The sequence below is a fragment of the Monodelphis domestica genome, chromosome 3 (assembly GCF_027887165.1).
Source record: "Monodelphis domestica isolate mMonDom1 chromosome 3, mMonDom1.pri, whole genome shotgun sequence".
NCBI classification, from domain to species: Eukaryota; Metazoa; Chordata; class Mammalia; order Didelphimorphia; family Didelphidae; genus Monodelphis; species Monodelphis domestica.
Genome location: NC_077229.1, coordinates 20,028,033 through 20,047,788, shown reverse-complemented (window position 1 = coordinate 20,047,788; position 19,756 = coordinate 20,028,033). Strand labels below are relative to the sequence as shown.

At 41.9% G+C, this 19,756-nt stretch overlaps 1 protein-coding gene across 4 annotated transcripts in view; it reads right to left on the bottom strand.

Annotated features, from left to right (window-relative positions):
* Positions 1-2,484: 2,484 nt before the first annotated feature.
* The window catches only part of LOC100031088 (galactosylceramide sulfotransferase), a 32,666-nt gene continuing 15,394 nt past the window's right edge, over positions 2,485-19,756 (bottom strand). For all 4 annotated transcript variants that reach the window (XM_056821493.1, XM_056821491.1, XM_056821492.1 and 1 more), the window contains exon 3: positions 2,485-4,029. In XM_056821493.1, coding sequence (XP_056677471.1) covers positions 2,907-4,029 — 1,123 coding nt within the window. In that variant the 3' untranslated portion in view covers positions 2,485-2,906. The remainder of the gene's footprint in view (positions 4,030-19,756) is intronic.

The window sequence follows — 19,756 nt, the reverse complement described above, 5'->3', positions numbered from 1 at the left end:
AGTGTCTTGCCATTTCCTTCTCCAGCTTAACCTTCAGATGAGGAAACTGAGACAAACAGGGTTAAGTGACTTGTCTAGTTTAGTATCTAAGGCTGGATTTGAATTCAGGTCTTCCTGTCTCCAGACCTGGCATTCTATCCATTGTGCTACCAACTTGCCCATGTGTTTACAGCATGATACAATAAAAGGTCCAAAGACTTGGGTTACTTATTCCTGACTTGCCAGGTTTGTGACATAGACCAAGCCACTTAACCTTCTTCTTCCTCAGTTTCCTCATTCATAAAAATGAGGGGGTATGATTGATCTTTATGGTCTTTTCCAACCTTTGGATCCTAAATCTAAGAACTTAGGAATAACTGTCTCTACACACACACACACACACACCCCTACATCTTCAGCAAGGCCATCATTCACCTCACAAATTCTCACTCACAAGCAAGTAAGCCAAGAACCCCAGGACTGACAACAATTCTCAGACCATTAAGTCCAATCTGAATCTCACAACCATCATCCAGAGAAGTAAGCCTCAAGGAGATGTGACTTGAAAATTGCTTCCATAGCTGTGGCTGCTGGGAATTCTGAAAAGAAAATTCCCACCCCTCAAGTGCCTGGCTCAGCGAATGGCTCATCATCAGATGCAGATGTGGCTTTGTCAATGGAAATGACACTAAAGGAGAAAAAAAATTCCAAAGTTTTACTGTGGAACCCCAAGGACCATTTTTCTACCTGGCTTTCAGCTTAAATCCCCTATGTGTGCAATCTCCCATGTTAGAAGATGAACTCTTTGAAAGCCAAGACTGCCTTCCTTTTTTTATCCTGTCCCTCTGTCTTGCTATATCACATCCCGGGAGGCTAATCTGCATGTGGCCAGGGGCATCATGGGAACTGAAAGGCTGTTTTTCACTCTAACTCAAAGAGTAGTCATAAATCAAGAAGGTAGGAAGATAGATAATGCCTGGCAATCCCTCTTCTTTCATGACTTCTCATCCTGGAGGATCCCTTCACCCTCCTGGCCCCCTCCTCCCATGGGTGAGTTCCTCCCAGAACTTCTCTTTTGAGGAAGTGCCCAGGAGAGCGAGCTCTCCTTCAGTCTTCTCCCAGCTCTGCTCCAACTTCCCAACCAGATCACTGCATGGGTACCTTCTCCTCTTCCCCCTCCCCTTTTCCTATAGTAGACTCTGAGCTCCTCGAGGGCAGGGACTGACTTTCTTTTGGTTTCTGTGTGTATCCCCAGCACTTAACCTAGTGCCTGGCACATAGTAAATACTTAATATTTTTTGCACATATATATGCTTTTCCTCTTTTTTAAAAAATCTCTTTGGGAGTATAGACCTAGGAGTAGTATTGCTAGGTCAAAGGGCATGCTCAGATCAATAGCTTTTTGGTTCATAAATGCTTCTAATTCAAGGACTAGTGTTGTTTTCTGTGATATCTGCCTCTCTCTGGTAACTTTCTCTTTTGTTTTGTTCATAAGATTTAAAGCAGGAAGGGACTTTAAAGATGATCTATGGACCACTAAGTGGCTCAGTGGATATTAAGCCAACCCTAAAGACAAGAGCTCCTGGGTTCAAAGCTGGCCTTCGACGCTTCCTAGCTGAATGACCTTGGGCAAGTCACTTAATCCCCATTGCCTAGCCTTTACCAATAAATGCTTCTTGACTTAACTTGCTGACTGTCTGATTGACTGGTTGTAGCTGTTTCTAAGTCGAGGAGCAAAGTTGCAAAGGAGACCCAGGGCTCAAGATTAAAGAGCTGACAGGTCTTCTCCAATGAAGAAAAGGTATTACAGGTCCCATCCAGCAGAGGTCAGCTCAGCAGAGACACTAGCAGACAGCAACATGGCAGAGGGAATAGACTAGAAGAGAGCCCCCATCTGTGTGTAACAGTGAAGAAAGGAGCTCATAGCCTGATGGTATCCCCAGATAAACAGCCAACATCAGCAGCTCTGGAAGGAAGGCAACAGTAGCAGAAGCAGCAGAAAGGGAGATTATTGCAAGGATCAAATGAGATCATAACTGTAAAGTGCATTTCAAACACTGAATCATCATGCAAATGTTGGCTATTGTTATTATTGTTACTCTATTGGGCACATGTATTCCCTGGCCATGTATGTGGCTTCTCCTACCTGTGTTCTCTCTCTCTCAGCGGCATTGTGGGAGTCTGAAGGAGTGTAGCCCTAACTAGATGGTGATTTTCCCTGTCATTTATTTTGTTAGGATATTTCATTAAATCTATTTCATTTTGGCTTAATGTGTCCATTGGTTGATCTGGTAAGAGGAATACCGCTGGGGGCTCATGAGGTGTAGCCTTAAATGGATATTGACTCAAAGTGTGCTTGAAACCCAGAGTGGCTTTTGGAGGATCCCAAAGATAAACACACACTCTTGGCCAGCTATAGGGGTTCATGTTAGCATCTCCTGTTGTGCCCCAACCCCCATCAGAGACTAGCCAGATCAATGAACAAAAACACAAAAGACAAATTGCTTTGTTTCAAAGGCAGCCCCTACCTAGGGGGCAGGGGGGTGAAGCAGAAGGATATCTAACATTCCATTTTCCCCCTTTTTTCCTTTTATCTTTTTAAATACAAAAATTACAATTAGTCAAACACTACTCTTGGTTAAAGGTGTCTCATATCCATTCTCTTCTGCCTTGGTTGTCTGAGGGCTCAGCCAAAAAAATTGCCTTAGTCCTCTCTGCTGCAGGTCTCACCCTAGGCAAGGGGAGTGATGGAGAGATACTGGCCAGCTCAGAGATTGGAGGTCAGATGTTGCTAAATCTTGCTGAGGTGGGCTCCCTGAGGACCCCACCATCTCTGCCCCTGAGAGGAGAGACCTAGGTATGTCCACTGGAAGGAGGCTGAGAGAGTAACCACAGAGAGGGCAGGAAAAGGCCTTGTGGCAGCCCCATCACCACCGAAGAAACTCCCTGATATACTTAAATATCCTGATGACCCACAGGTTGACCCCAAGGTCGATTAGGTACTGTATCTCAGGGGTCAGCATCTTCCGGCACAGCTGTTTGTGCCGCTGATTAATACGCTTCTTCAGGTTGTAGCCAAGGATGGTCTTGGTCCCCAGCGGCTGCCAGGGCTGCATGGACGACTCCTGGATGGCCTCTGCATCCACGGCCTGGCCTCCATCAATGCAGATGCTTCGCATGCGCTCATTTTCGCGCCTCAGGTTGGCCACCTCTCGGGCCATGCGCTCCCGCCCGAAGGCCTCCACCTTGCGCCAGAAGCTGGCATTGAAGTGGCGGTAGAGGAGTGCGTCCAGCTGGTTCCATTCGGTGGCCCGCTGGTACAGCTCTCCGGTCAGCTGGGGGACGGCAGAGGCCCGGCGGGCATTGAGCTTGAAGTAGAGGATGTCTTCCAGCTCCCAACACATGAGGTCCTTCAGCAGCACCAGGGACTCGTCAAAGTACTCTTGCAGCATGACCAAGTGGAACCTCTGTTCCACCTCCAGGATGTGCTCTTCCACCTGGGGGCTGCGGGGGTCCAGTTCATTATTGTAGCCCAAGTCAAAAAAGAGCAGGTTGTGAAGAAATTGGGCATTATAGCCTTGGGGGTTATAATACTGAGTAGGGTTCTGCAGGAACTTGGCCAGCTTGTTGTGGCCCGTGAGCTTCCACGTGAAGGGCACCACCATGCCAAAGTAGTGAAAGGAAGACTCGAAGAGATGGGCCGGGTCCCGCAGCACTGTGATGAACGTGGTATTGGGGGCCACCAGGCCTCGGACTTCAGGGTAACGGAAACGCATGTGGTTGCAGATGATGTTGAAGCAGTCCCCTGGCTGGTAGTTGTGCACGAGGCTCCGCTTGAAAAAGGTCGGATAGTTAAAGTCGTTATAGCCGCTGGGGAAGGCAAACTTGAGGTGGTGTTTCTGGCCAAAGCGGAAGAGGATGTTGAGCAGGGTGCTGCTGGCCGTCTTGTGGGTCTTCATGAACACGATATCCATCTTTGGCTGGCAAGAGCCCTCGGTGGTGTTGACAGGCAACGTGGGAGGAGAAGAACAGGAGGTCTCATCTTGGGGGCTGTAAGGGAAGAAAGAATGGGAAAACCCATGAGGAAGAGAGCCAGGCCCCGAGCCCTGAGGGCAGATGACTTCTTTTGTCCTCTGAGAGACCATGTGGTTTTAGGGAAAGGAGAGACATGGGTTCAAATCCAACCTTTTTCTGGGTCTCCAGCCATGCCTCAGGGCATATCACTCCCTCCTCTCCAGTCTCACCTTTATATGTTATCTTCTCCCATTAAAATGTAAAGTCCTTCCTCTATTGCTTGTTGGTACTTGTACCCCAGGGCTTACCACAGTGCCTAGAACTTAGTAAGCTCTTAAAATGCTTTATCTGCTCTCTCATCTGTCCATCCATCCATCTATTCATCTATCCATCACCCATCTATCTGTCAATCTATCTATCCTTCCTCTATCCATCTGTCCATTTATTCATCTATTTATCCATCCATCTAAATATCTATTCATCCATTTCTTATCTATCCATTCATTTAGTCATCACTCATTTATTAATCTATCTATCTATCTAGTTACCTATCTGTCCATCTATTCTCCATCTATCCAGTCATCCATTTATCCATCCATTTATTATCTAACTGTCCATTCATCTATCCATCTGTCATCCATCCAACTATCTGTTTCTCTCTAAATGTCTATTTATTCATCCACATATCCATCCATCTGTTCATCTATCTGTCCATCCATCTATCTATTCATCCATGTATCCATCCATCATTTGTCTTCCTATCCATTCATTCATTCCTCTATCTATCCATCCATCTAGCTAGATATCTAGATATCTACCCATCCAGCCTTTTATTTCTCTGTCTATCCTTCCACCTATTTAGTTATCTAGATATCCAGCCAGTCAGCCTTTTATTTATTTACGTATCCATCCATTTATCTAATTATCTGTCTATCCATCTATTTATCTATGTAGCTGGCTATCTGCCCATCTCTCTGCCTATCTATCTCTAACATTTACAAACTGTATGACAGTGGGCAAATGGCTTGCCTTCTCTGGGCCTCAGTTTCCTCATTTATAAAGTGGGAATAAGTGTAGCTGGACCATCGACTTCATACGGTAGTTGTACGTGGAATGGAAAACTGAAGGCCAATGCCTGCTGATAGGTAGTGTGAGATTTAAAATGGTTGAGGTCTTAAACTGTAGTGAGTTAAAATGGTGGAAGATATAAATTGTGATAGATATAAGAGAGGGTGAGTAAATTTGACTGCAGAAATATGTTTCAGTACAGTGTCTTGGTTTTTAAATCGAATATAAGGTGGTCGCCAGGGAAATATTCCCAATCATTCAAATACCCAAGTCAATTGGGTTTTATAGAGATTTTAATTAACAATACAATGAGAAATCAAAGAAAGAGAGAGAGAGTAAGAAAGGAATAAGTATGAAGGGCCTCAAGCCAATATGGCCTAGACCTGAGTCTTAAGAGAGAGAGAATCAGTCAGTCAGTCTTTTAACACTCACCACAAGGTCTGCCTAAACAAGGATTCTAGTGATACCAGGCCAGCTCCATCTCAGCTGACTTCAGAAGAGAGCCTTCCAGCCAGAGACTGTTCCAAAGGGCCTCTCTCCAGAGCCTCCAGAGGGACAGATCCCCTCAGAGGAGCTCCAGCAAGACCTCCTTAGAGATTGTCCTCCAAGAGTTTCCCTTCTCCAGAGCCTCTCTCAAGAGATTCTTCCCAAGCGGTCCTCATCAGAGATTCTCCAAAAGGAATTCTCCAAAAGGATATCTCTATCAAGATATTCTGCTTTTTCTTATAAAGGGGTTTTTCTCCCATGTCACCTCCCCTAAGTCCCTACATCTACCAGTCACTGTAGACGCTTTCCAAAGGACAGCCCATCTGAATTCCTGCTAAGTCGACCAATCTCCTCAGTAAGTCTGAATGAGAGAAAACACAGCTGAGTCAACTAATTTCATCAAGAGAAAACTTGCCCGACCCTTTTAGGTACCTAGCATCTCATTGTATCAATTCTAAAAACAGGCCTGGCTCAAAGAACTCCTTGCCCCACCATAAGCATGGATCCAAGTACTTTCATTGTTTAGCAAGGAGTTTTCTCTCCTAAAGCAGTCTTAAGTACGGTTGGAGTAGAGGTCCTCCCATTTCTGATCCTGGCAAGTTCTCACATCAAAATGGAGAATGTTTCTCAATAGGGAATTTGTTCCAATTAAGAATTCCCTGATGGGGAAATTTTTAACATTCACAAGTCTGAGAGATTTCAAGATTTACAGTAGGTATTTCCCTCCTACCTCATATTCCTTTACTCGGTCCCGTGCGGAGTTGCCCTAACCCTGTGATGAACTGAGGTCAGACCATGATTGATGAGCCAGTTTTCCTATCTACAGGAAAGGTGTCACCATCCGAGGTGGCCCAGTTTTTCTAGTAGCTTCCTTCCATGCCGCTCTGTTCCTCTCTTCTTTCATCTTGTATTAACAGTGCATGGTGTTACATCAGGTGGGCTTGTTGAATAGAGTCATCATGGATCAATATGTGGATTGGGAATTGGATAAGGAAGGAAGACACAGGAAGAGATGTCTGGCCATGTATACAACTCTAAATTGTCTAAAGAATTTTATGATCTTTAAATCTGGAAACTAATAGGAATCACCTGATTCTAAGAGTAGATACAGAGATTAAAAATAAGACTGGGGGAAGCTCAGTGGCTCAGTGGATTGAAAGCCAAGTCTTGAGACAAAAGGTCCTGGCTTCATATCAGACCTGGACCCTGGACGAGTCACTTAACCCCATTGCCTAGTCCTTACCACTCTTCTGCCTTGGAACCAATATACGGTATTGATTCTAAGATGGAAGGGAAGGGTTTAAAAAAATAAGGACATCAAAAGGAAATGGCAAGGAATTGAGAGATTTCAGAGTAATAACCAGCAGCAGGGTCAGGGGTAAGGAGAACCCTCGTGGGATTTTCCATTGACTGGATCACTCAAAAATATCATTTACACTGAGAGTCGGAGACAATAGCTGGGACTGATCTGCAAAACCCATCAGAAAAAGGGAATTTGGCTAAGAGAAGAGAGGCCTTAGTAAATACCAAGCACCTGATAGACTGAAAAGAGTATTTGGCAGAGAAAGGCCAAAGCTAAATCCCCTGCATCAGAGAGGGCCAGCTGCCTCCTGGGTAGAACAGAACTTCTCCAGGAGCAGGTCCTTGGCACAAGGCGGAGAATCACCAGACCCAGTCATTTCCACACTACTGGATGAAGCGGGAAGCCTTTTCCACAGCAGGTCTGTGTCCTTGCCTTCGATTGGCCACGTAGGCACAGCACTACAGCGACAGCTCTCAGAGTGTGGCTCCAGGCCTGGACACCCCCAAGATCCTTCCAGGTCAAAATTGTGTTCATAACGATACTGACATCATCTGTCTGTGGACACATGCCTCCCTTTCCAACTTTGTACCTGCGGCAGGGCAGGCTTCCCTTAGACTTCAACCAAAACAGAGGCCAATGGACTGAATACCAAAGCAGGCAAGAGTCTATGCTGGGACTCAGTCATTTTCTTTTCTTAGAACTGACACTAAAAGCAGTAAGTTGTGAATTTTAAAACTATTCTACCCTAATCAGACTGTACTTTAGAAGATCTGATTTAACTATTTCCTGATAGAGATACTTGGACTAACAGAATCAGGTCTTGGGAACCCTGCATTCAAGATTAGGAAGGTCTGCACCAAACTCAAGATTTAATTATCTGAGGAAATGGCCTTCAACAGACATGTACAGAAAAAAGCAGACAGACCCCTGGGCTATCCTAAACCAAGCTAAGCTATTATTGGTACAGATGAGACACAGAAAAATGATGTAAAACCATCTATGTAAAAACGTTTAAAAAAAGGCACGTCGACCAGGAGAACATTGTACACAGAGACTAATACACTGTGGTATAATCGAACGTAATGGACTTCTCCATTAGTGGCGGTGTAATGTCCCTGAACAACTTGCAGGGATCTAGGAGAAAAAAACATCATTCATAATCAGAGGATAAACTGTGGGAGTAGAAACACCGAGGAAAAGCAACTGCCTGAATACAGTGGTTGAGGGGACATGACAGAGGAGAGACTCTAAACGAACACTCTAATGCAAATATTATCAACATAGCAATGGGATCAAATCAAGAAAACATGTAATGCCCAGTGGATTTACGCATCAGCTTTGGGGGGTGGGGGGAGGAAAAGAAAATGATCTATGTCTTTAATGAATAATGCTTGGAAATGATCAAATAAAATTAAAAAAAAAGAAAAAAAGAAAAAAAGGCACGTCGCTTCCTCTCTCTTCCTCTTTCCCTGGAGAGGTGACTCTGGCTGGCAGCATGCTAGGTGTTCTGACAATCTTAGAGTGGTGGCAGTTATTTTGTCTGGGTTTGGTGGTGAGTTTGCCCTGGAGCTGACTTCAGGTTCAGGCATCTTGGCTTAGCCCTTACCTTTTTGGAATTCAAGATGACTCCTTCCTCCTTCATACCCCAAAACCTTATCTTCTAATCTCCCCACTTGGTACTAGCTGGGGGGGGGTGGAAGGAGAGAAAACCTACTCCTTTCCTTCTTCCTTCTCCTTAATCTCCTCCACTATCAATTAAATCACCATAAAATTTCCAGCTGACTAGGGTGTTTCATTAGGATTTTATAAATAAAATCCTTGGCAACCAAAATAATTATTACATTCAGTCTCAAACATAATTTTATCCTTTACAGATTTGGCTGACCATGTCGGTTGTGACGAAATGCCCCCAATCTTCTTAACTTTCCTAAACCTTTTTTCTACTGTGACTATCCCTTTTTACTAGCTTATTTTGATCAGCTGTAGAGTTAAGTAAATTTGGGTTTAATTTTTTTTCTTCTTTTCTCCCTCTCTCCTTAAATTAGATAGAACACAGCTGTTTTAAATCTTAGCAACAGGGCCCTAAGGTCCTGGCTGGGAGAGCTGTTTCTAAATCTCCTTTCCCTTAGAGAACAACTGCCTAGATTGGGAATGGGGAAAATCTGTAGAAAGTTTTGGCTTTGTCCTGCTCCCCATGTGTTTTGTGAAGTCCACTAGAAAAATAATTTATATATATATATATATATATATATATATATTTATACACACACACACACACACACACACACACACACACACACATATATATAAATGAATACTACATTCTTCAACATTTATATGGTGGTTGAAGAATTAGGGACATTGAGGAATACAGCATACCTCCAATTTTTATATTATTAGGTAATGTCATTTTTTTATTCCTCAGTACTGTGTTTAGAGATGCTAAAATTAAAAAAAAATGAGGATAAAAGGCGGGAGAACATAAAAAACATGCAAGAGAACATGCAAGCCCAATTAGACCATTTAAAATGTTTCTTACAGGATCAATTGGCAAACATTCACCCTCCCAGAAATAGACCTGTTTCTGAATCTTTGAATGAGGAAATTTCATTCCCCGAAATAGAGATGGAAAATACCTTCCCTATAGCTCAGCTAACAGACTGGCTCTCTCATGGTCAGCAAATCTTGGCTGAATTTAATCCCCGAGACCTTATCCCTACAATCCCAGTTTCTCATGTTCCTTCTACACAAAACCAAATTCCAGCGCAAAGGAGATTTCGTCCTTCTAGAGAAACTCATCTTATTCAAACTACCCACAGGTACCAAATTCAACTAGAGGCCTGTTTCCTCTAAGAGAAGTACCTGAAGTAGGTCAGAACAGGGATGTGGTGACTTTAAGGCACAATAAACTGTTTACTACCCAAAAAATAGATGAATTTACACAAAATATCCCCACATATGAACAAGATCCCTTTCTAGTAACAAAAAAGATGACAGACATATTTTTTTTTCAGTATAATCCATCTTACAAGGATGTTGAAAACTTGCTACAGGCTTTTTTAACTGAACATGAGAAAAATAAAATAACTGCCCATGTCAACAAAACCCGGGAGCACAATGCAGCACATTGGCCATCTCAAGATCCCAAATGGGACTATAACAACTCTGAGGATCTTTTACAACTATACTGTTGTAAAGAGGATATCCTAACCGCAATGAGAGAATGTGCAGACAGTACAGATAAGTGGATGGAATTTGAAAAAATTAAGCAAAATGAGGAAGAGACACCCTTCAGATTCATGGACAGAATAATCAAGTTTGGGGGTAGATACCTGGATTTTGACCTATCTAAAGAAAATAGCGTAAGACAAGTTAGAAGGCTCTTTGTCAATAACTCTTGCAAAGTGATTAGGGATTATTTGAGAAAACATTGTCCAAAATGGCCAGAGATGGACCTTGAAGAATTGCGAAAAAAAGCTATATGTGTTTTAAAGGGAAACAAAGAAAAGGAGGAAGAAAATAATGATGTCATAGAGGAAATAAAGAAAGAATTGAGATGTTTAAAAGATAAGATAGCTAAAACGGAAAGTGAGCATGATAATCAACCAATGACACTTGCCCCTCTCCAGGAATCTAATTATCAATCCAGTACCTGCCAATTCTATGAGAAGAAGGGCCACAGAATGGGAAAGTGTAGAACTTTACTCAAGACACTCAGAAGGAATCTGCAGTTTAATAACAACTACAGAAGTGATAATTATAGAAATAACTCTAATAATGATAATGGAAACCACAACTTTAGGAATGATAACTGTGGGAATAGATCTTGGGAAAATAATAACTCAAACCAAATGACTCCACACAATATAATTTAAGTGGTGCTCATCCAAAAAATACTTGAGGAGCTAATGCCCCTCAGGGGGGTGCCCTTCAGGGAGGTGCCCAAGGAACTTCCCAAATACAATGAAGGTTTGAGGGGGCTGGGGAACAGGAATCAGAGGATACAACCTTTGATTTTATGGACCCTGATGTTCTACTACCTGTTTTCCCTATCCACTGCCCCCCTATACTAATGAACCCCATGTTACCTTAAAGGTGAATAACACCTATTATGATTGTCTTTTAGACACTGGAGCTTCCAGGTCTGTATTAAGGAGTATACCTGATTTATATTGTTATTCTGTTGGCTCAGAAAATGTAATGGGAGTGTCAGGAATACCCCAAAGGGTTAAAAAACTTCCCCCTAGAATGATGTCTGTAGAACCCCTAGGGGTATAACATTCCTTCCTTTTGATGCCTGACTCCCCTTTAAATTTACTGAGGAGGGACCTTCTATGCAAACTCAGAGCCACAATAACTTGCTCACCAGATGGTTCCTTATCATTGGAAGTACCTGAGGAATCTTTAAATTTACACACTGTAATTCTCTCAGAGAGTCTGGAGGAGAAAGAGAATCCCACCTTTTTAATACCTGAAGATATACCAGAGACTCTTTGGGCCACATCTTCTTCTGATGTAGGCTTACTTAAGTTGACTGTTCCTGTGCAGATAAAAACTAAATCTAGCCCACCTCCTGCCCGTTACAAAAACCAAAAAGGGGGCCCAATGGCAAGTACCTCTATAGATTCATACAGGATTTGAGGGCTGTGAACAATCACATCATAAAGAGACACTCCGTAGTTTCCAACATTAATGCTATTATTTCTTCTATTCCTAGCACAGCTACATACTTTACAGTAGTGCACTTGTGCTCAGCCTTCTTTTCCATACCCATACATGAGAACTCCAGACATATCTTTGCTTTCACCCGGTAGGGCCATTATTACTCCTGGAGTAGTCTGCCACAAGGTTTTGTAGATAGCCCAAGCTTATTTGCCCAAATTTTGAGCCAAGATACAGATAATATAAAATTTAAAAACAACAAATTAATCAAATACTTAGATGATCTACTCTTGGCTTCAACAGATGCAGAAGCATGTCAGGAAGATAGCAAACAACTCCTTTTGGAATTGCACAAAAGAGGGCATAAGATTTTGAAGGATAAGGTTCTGTGATGTCTCCCTAAAATAGAATAATTGGGGTTCATCCTGACTGTGGGTGCCCACTTTATTTCTCCCAAATGAATTGAGAATATTCAAAATTTAAGAGCTCCTACCACTAGAAACAATTGAGAGCAATTTTAGGAGCAACAGGGTTTTGTAGACAATGGATTCCTTGCTATGGGGAAATTACTAAACCCCTTATAGCACTAGCAAGGGATTCAGTTCCTGAACCACTGAAATTAGAGCCAGAACACCTGTCAGCTCTATGAGATCTAAAACAGGCTATCCTGTCTGCCCCCACTCTAGGCATACCAGATTACAACAAGCCATTTACTTTGTATGTACATGAGCAAAGAGGGGTAGCTTCAGGTGTTTTAACTTAGACTTTGGGGCCTTCTCAGAGCCCAATTCCTTATTATTCTGCCCAACTGGACCCAGTACCATCAGGAGCACCACCATGTCTTAGAGGAGTAGCTGCTACAGCCTTACTAGTGACAAAAACCTGTTGATCTAGTATTAGGATGCCCATTAACAGTTATGTTCCCACATGAGGTAGAAGCATTGTTGTTAAGGCATAGAATACCGGCATTTTCTAATCAGCGAATTACAAGGTATGAAATAACCTTCTTAAATAGCAAAAACATTACATTGAAACACTGTACAACCCTTAACCCTGCCACCTTGCTTCCAGATTTACCAACTTCAGGAGAACCATTACATAGTTGTGAAACACTAGTGTCCATGGCAGAAAAGCCTTGAGATGATCTCTTGGACACTCCCTTAAACAACTCAGACCTGGTCTTATTTCCTGACGGTTCTTCTTTTATGAGGGATGGCATAAGCTATGCTGGAGCTGCTGTAGTCACAAAATTAACCACTGAGTGGTCAGCTTTACTGCCCTGTAATATTAGCACTCAAAGGACAGAACTCATAGCTCTGAAACATGCCTGTATAATTGCCAAGGGTAAAAAGGAAACAATTATAGATGTGCTTTTGGCATTTGTCACTGTTGAGATGCTATGGCTCCAGAAAGGATTTTTAACCTCAGCTGGAAAATCCATAGCTAATGCAGAAATTATTAATGAAGTTCTTTCTGCTCTCAAACTGCCTGAAGCTCTAGCTGTAGTTCATTGCTCTGCCCCTACAGGTGGCACTGACCCTGTCTCTAGGGGAAATGACTGAGCAGATACTGCTACAAAGCTAGCAGCCATAGAAGGGCCTGAATTAAATTTAACATTAATAACCACTGATGATTTAAATTTATCACTTTCCTATAATGGAAAGAAAGTGGAAAAATCGAAACAAAAATTCAAAGCAAAACAGATCAATGGAGTATGGGTGTCATCTGAAGTAAAACCCCTGCTCCCTAGAAGTTTCTATAACCAAATTTGCCAATATGTTCATAAAAATGGTCACTTTGCCACCCAGGGCATCATGGACTCTGTTAAGAGAGTATGGATAGCCCCTGGTATAACTACCATAGCCTCTAAAGTGTGTTCAGCCTGCTCTACCTGCCAGGCATATAACCAACATGCCTTTCATGGCAAAGCCTTTGGTGGACATCCTCTGGCTTACACACCTTTTGAGCACCTACAGATATATTTCATAACAATGCCAAAGGCTGGACATTATAAATTTTGTTTAGTCATAGTAAATCAACTGACCAGATGGCTAGTGGCTTTTGTTGCTAAAGTGCTTTTAAAAGAAATTATTCCTTGCTTTGGCCTGCCAGCATGTACTGATTCAGAAAGAGGAAATCATTTTACTGATTCTGTCTTAAATTAAATATATTCTTGCTTAGGAATAACTCCCAGAATCCATGTTCTATATCATCACCAGAGCTCAGGCCAAGTTGAAAGAATGAATAGACAACTTAAAACTATTATTGGCAAATTATGCACTGAGACCCATTTAAAATGGCATGAAATTCTCCTTCTGGCACTATTTTATCTTAGAAGCAAGCCTAGAGGAGACCTATACATCTCATCATTTGAGATGCTTCTTGGACATTCACCTACACAGGCTAAACCTTTCTCCCCTGCATATACATCACTATTAGGGGGAGATACTACTATTGCTTCCTATATACAGGAATTACAGCACAAACTGTGTAAACTCCATGAATCCGGAGCTGCAGAACAAGCCAGACCACTAGACTTTTCTCTTCATGACCTAAACCCAGGAGATAGGTGTATATTAAGAATTTCCAGCATACTGGATCAACTCAGCCTTCCTGAGAAGAGCTATTCCAGATATTGTTAACTACTCCAACATCTATAAAGATTGGAGAGAAGGACTCTTGGATTCATTGCTCACATGTAAAGAGAGCATCTTCTGTTGAGACTGATTGACTCTATCCTATCACATGAATTGGAGATAGTAATCCATTAACAAGTGGATACTGTTTTTTGAGAACACATTAAATTCCTGATTTTTCCCTTATTTTTTTATTATTGCTTTTCTTTTACTTTGATTAGAATATTTGATTCCCCCCCTTTTTCCTCATTTCTTATACTAAAGGTACATACAATTAAAATGTTTTCTTTTCTTTTTTTCTCTCAGCAGTAAGTTTATATATATATATATATGTGTGTGTGTGTGTGTGTGTGTGTGTATGTGTGTGTGCGTGTGTGTGTATTAGCTATAATATCAATGCATACCCAAAAGCTTTAAATTGTAGGAACCTGCCTTTTATTGATAAAAGGTTATGGGACTGTGATTAATGTTTGTGTCTGATTCCAGAAATGTGATAAAAACAAGGAGCACAGACTTAACCTGAATAGTGCCAAAAAGAACACACAGGAAATATTAATGCAGACTCAAGGTTGTGACACTTGACATATGTTAAGTCGTAGGATTTCCTTGTACCTACACCCTTTGTGAAGTACTCATACAAGTACCAAAATTTGACTATCATGCTGGCTCCCTATATCCCTAAGAATGAAAAAAGTCAAACCAGAGAATTATTCTTCCCTATCAAAATAGAATTCTAATTCCTTTCCTTCTTATAGTATGGCAGTCTTGGCTGCAAATGGGTAAGTGAAATATTACTGCATTCTGTCTTACAGACTTGTGGGATAGAAATTACTTTAAATTGGACCTGTACAAGGGCCTATTATGAATTTATTCTTGCTTATTCAACATTTTATATACATAGATTTTGGTATTTTGATTCTGATTTTGAATTTTTTCTTTCTCCCAAAAGTTTAACTTTCTTCCATTTTTTTCCTTCTTTTATATTTTTTGTTTTGTTTTTGTTGTTTTTCAATTCTTTTAATAATTGACTCATATACCCCCCATAACTCAACACTGCATCCTGAGCTGAACTGGATGTTTTTTAACACCCACTTCAGGGGGGCATTGTATTTTTATAAAAACCAAAGATTTTGAAATTTTTTGTTCGAGAAAGATCTTCAAGGAAGAAGCTAGCTAATTCCTAAATCCAGAGAATGAACTATTCCAGAAAGATGCCAGAAAACCTACACTACCTCAAGATCCAGAATGAACTTTGGGTGTGGTTGATTGAACTGAAGTTTTATTGAACATTTATTATAAATGTACACTTTTATGCCAAAGGGGACTTGCCCTAATTTGGCTTTTTGTCAATGCGCCTAGCAAAACATTGGTTTTGCTTTCTCTCTTTTCTACTCCTCCCTAACTATTGTAATTTCATAGCTGGTATGTTTACAAGACCCATCGGTGAGACTAGTCTTCCTCGGACCTCAGGAGAGATGGTGAATTTTAAAACTATTCCACCCTAATCAGACCATACTTTAGATCTGATTTAGCTATTTCCTGATCAATAACAATAGAGATACTTGGACTAACAGAATCAGGTCTTGGGAACCCTGAATTTCTCCACCTTCCTTAGTTTAACAAGATTAGGAAGGTCTGCACCAAACTCAAGATTTAATTATCTGAGGAAATGGCCTTCAACAGACATGTACAGAAAAAAGCAGACAGACCCCTGGGCTATCCTAAGCCAAGCTATTATTGATACAGATGAGACACAGAAAAATGATGTAAAACCATCTATGTAAAAACGTTTAAAAAAAGGCACGTCGACCAGGAGAACATTGTACACAGAGACTAATACACTGTGGTATAATCGAACGTAATGGACTTCTCCATTAGTGGCGGTGTAATGTCCCTGAACAATTTGCAGGGATCTAGGAGAAAAAAACATCATTCATAATCAGAGGATAAACTGTGGGAGTAGAAACACCGAGGAAAAGCAACTGCCTGAATACAGTGGTTGAGGGGACATGACAGAGGAGAGACTCTAAACGAACACTCTAATGCAAATATTATCAACATAGCAATGGGATCAAATCAAGAAAACATGTAATGCCCAGTGGATTTACGCATCAGCTTTGGGGGGTGGGGGGAGGAAAAGAAAATGATCTATGTCTTTAATGAATAATGCTTGGAAATGATCAAATAAAATTAAAAAAAAAGAAAAAAAGGCACGTCGCTTCCTCTCTCTTCCTCTTTCCCTGGAGAGGTGACTCTGGCTGGCAGCATGCTAGGTGTTCTGACAATCTTAGAGAGGTGGCAGTTATTTTGTCTGGGTTTGGTGGTGAGTTTGCCCTGGAGCTGACTTCAGGTTCAGGCATCTTGGCTTAGCCCTTACCTTTTTGGAGTTCAAGATGACTCCTTCCTCCTTCATACCCCAAAACCTTATCTTCTAATCTCCCCACTTGGTACTAGCTGGGGGGGGGGTGGAAGGAGAGAAAACCTACTCCTTTCCTTCTTCCTTCTCCTTAATCTCCTCCACTATCAATTAAATCACCATAAAATTTCCAGCTGACTAGGGTGTTTCATTAGGATTTTATAAATAAAATCCTTGGCAACCAAAATAATTATTACATTCAGTCTCAAACATAATTTTAACCTTTACAAAGTGCTAGGCAATGGGGGTTAAGTGACTTGCTCAGGGTCAAATTTGAACCCAGGTCCTCCCATCTCTAAGGCTGGCTCTCTATTGTTTGAGCCCCATGGCTGCTCCCTCATCACTTTCCTTTTTTTTTTTTTTTGCTTTTTAAACATTATTTTATTTGGACATTTTCAAACATTATTCATTAGAAACAAAGATCATTTTCTTTTCCTCCCCACCCCTTCCCACCACCCCTCCCATTGGCCCCTCATCAATTTCTAAGAGATATTCTTACCACTATTAGGGTGAAGTGCTAGTGCACTAAGGGGGATCAGGAAAAGTTTCTTTTTTTTCTTTTAAAAATTTTTCCATGTTTACATGCTTCATGTTCTCTCCCTCCCCTCTTCCCTCCCCCTCCCAGAGCTGATAAGCAATTCCTCTGGGTTATCCATGTATTATCACTCAATATCTAGTTCCATGTTATTCATTTTGGTAATAGAGTCATCTTTTAAATACAAAGCCCCAAATCCTAGACCCAAATAAACAAGTGATCAATCCTATGTTTTGCTTCTGCATTTCCGCTCCCACGGTTCTTTCTCTGCATATGGATAGCGTTCTTTTTCTTAAGTTCCTCTGGATTGTCCTGAATCATTGCACTGCTGCTAGTAGTAGGGTCTATCACATTGTTCCAGGGGAAAGGGTTCTTGTAGAAGGTGAGATGTTAGTTGGGATTTGAGGGGAGTCAAGAGGCAGAGATGGAGAGGGAGAGCATTCTAGGCATGGAGGATGGGAGATGGAATGCCAATTGGTTCCAAAGCAGAAAGGCAGAAAGGGCTGAGCAATGGGGGTTAAGTGACTTACCCAGAATCACCCATGTAGGAAATGTTTGAGGCCAGATCTGAACCTCCTACCTCTGTGCCTGGACACCTTGCTGCCCCCAGAATAAACGGTTTTTAAAGGAAAAAACCCAAGCTATCAACAACATTATGAAAAAAGTCCACTAAATCAGTCATAATCAGAAAACACAAATTAAAGGAATTTTGAGATGTGCCACTTCATGACCATCAGATTGGCCGAGGAGACAAAGCAGGAAAACATCCAGTGTTGTTAGGGCCGTGGGAGAAATGGGCATGCTAAGGTGTTGTTGGTGAAGCCGGTCACTCCAGAAAGCAATTTGGAACTGTGTCCATGAAGTGACTCAATGTACCCTTTGATCCAAGCCTTAACCCCAAAGAGATCAAAGAAAGAGGAAAGGGATCTACATGCACCAAAACACTGAGAGCAGTTCTGCAGGAAGGAGCCAAAGCTGGAGACTAGGGAGCTGTGCTCTGATTGGAGAATAGCTAAACAAGCTACAGGACAAGAGTATGAGGTAAGATTATTATCAGAGCAAAGGTGAAATGGACGGTTTTAGAAGGAACCAGGAACCAGCCCTTTGTGGACTGATGCACAGCCAGGTGAGAAGAACTGGGAGGTTGTTTTACACACAGCATCATAGAGAAAAACAGCTTTGACAGACCCTGATTGGTGCAGAGAGAAACCAGAAATCCAGAGGATCAGAATGAAGAAGGTCATTCCCCTCTTGTCCAAGCAATGATGAACTTGAAAGGCAGAGGCATACTTTTAGGTTTAGTAAAGGAAGAAATTTGTTTTTCTGGCCTCTGCATGCTAACAAGGAGAATCTTAACTCACTCTCCTTCTTTCTTTCTTTCCTTCCTTCCTTCCTTCCTTCCTTCCTTCCTTCCTTCCTGCCTGCCTGCCTTCCTTTCTTCTCTCCTTCCTTCCTTTCTTTCCTCTTTCCTTTCCTTCCTTCCCTGCTTTCCTTCCTTCTATTCTCTTTCTTTCTTTCTTTCCTTCCTTCCTTCCCTTCTTTGCTTTCCTTCCTTCCTTCTTACCTTCCTTCCTTCCCTTCTCCTTCCTTCCTTTCCTTCTTTCCCCTCCTTGCTTTCCTTCCCCTCCTTTCTTTCCTTCCTTCCTTCTCTTCTTCCTCCCTTCCTTCTCTTCCTTCCTTCCTTCCTTCCTTCCTTCCTTCCTTCCTTCCTTCCTTCCTTCCTTCCTTCCTTCCTTCCTTCCTTCCTTCCTTCCTTCCTTCCTTTCTTTCTTTCTTTCTTTCTTTCTTTCTTTCTTTCTTTCTTTCTTTCTTTCTTTCTTTCTTTCTTCCCTTCCTTGCTTTCCTTCCTTCCTTCTCTCCTTCTTTCCTTCTTTTCCTTCCTTTCTTCCTTTCCCCCTTTCTTCTTACTTTCTTCCTTCCTTTCCCTCATCTTGTCCTTTCTCTTTCCTTTCTCCTTACTGCCTTTCTTTCTCTTTCTCTTGTTCCCTCTCTCCCTGTCTTTTTCTTTCTTTAACTTCCTTTCTTTCTTTTTTCCTCCCTCCTCTCTTTTCTTTCTTCAATAAAAGAAACAATGGAAGGAATATATCATAAAACCATCTAAAATATACATATTTTTTAAGAACACCAAATGCTGGGGGCATCTAAGTGACTCAGGGGATTGAGAGCTAGGACTAGAGCCTGGAAGGTCCTGAGTTCCAATCTGGTCTCACACACTTCCTAGCTGTGTGATCCTGGGCAAATAACTTAATCCCGTCACCTAGCTTTTACCACTCTTCCTCTGTGGTACCAGTATTGATTCTAAGATGGAAGGCGAGGGGTTTAAACAAAAGAATCCCAAGTACAGGGGGAAAGCCAGTAGCAAGAGGCTAAGAAGTCCTTTCTGCTTCTCCAAGGTAACTGAGTCTCACTGAAGAATGGAAGGGTAGCATCCCTGCCCCCTCTACTCCTTGCCCAGTGTAGCAGACATGAGCAAGCGCAGACAACCAGGGCTCAGGGAGGCACCAGGAAGACATCAGGCAAACTGTCAGAGAGTGAAAGCGAGGAAACTTCCCTCCAGTAGCCACGGAAGCTCACCCTGACTGAGAGAAAAGCTGGAAGAACCTACAATATCACCCCCCATGAGCCCTGGAAGAGACAGATCATGGTGTGAAGCTCGA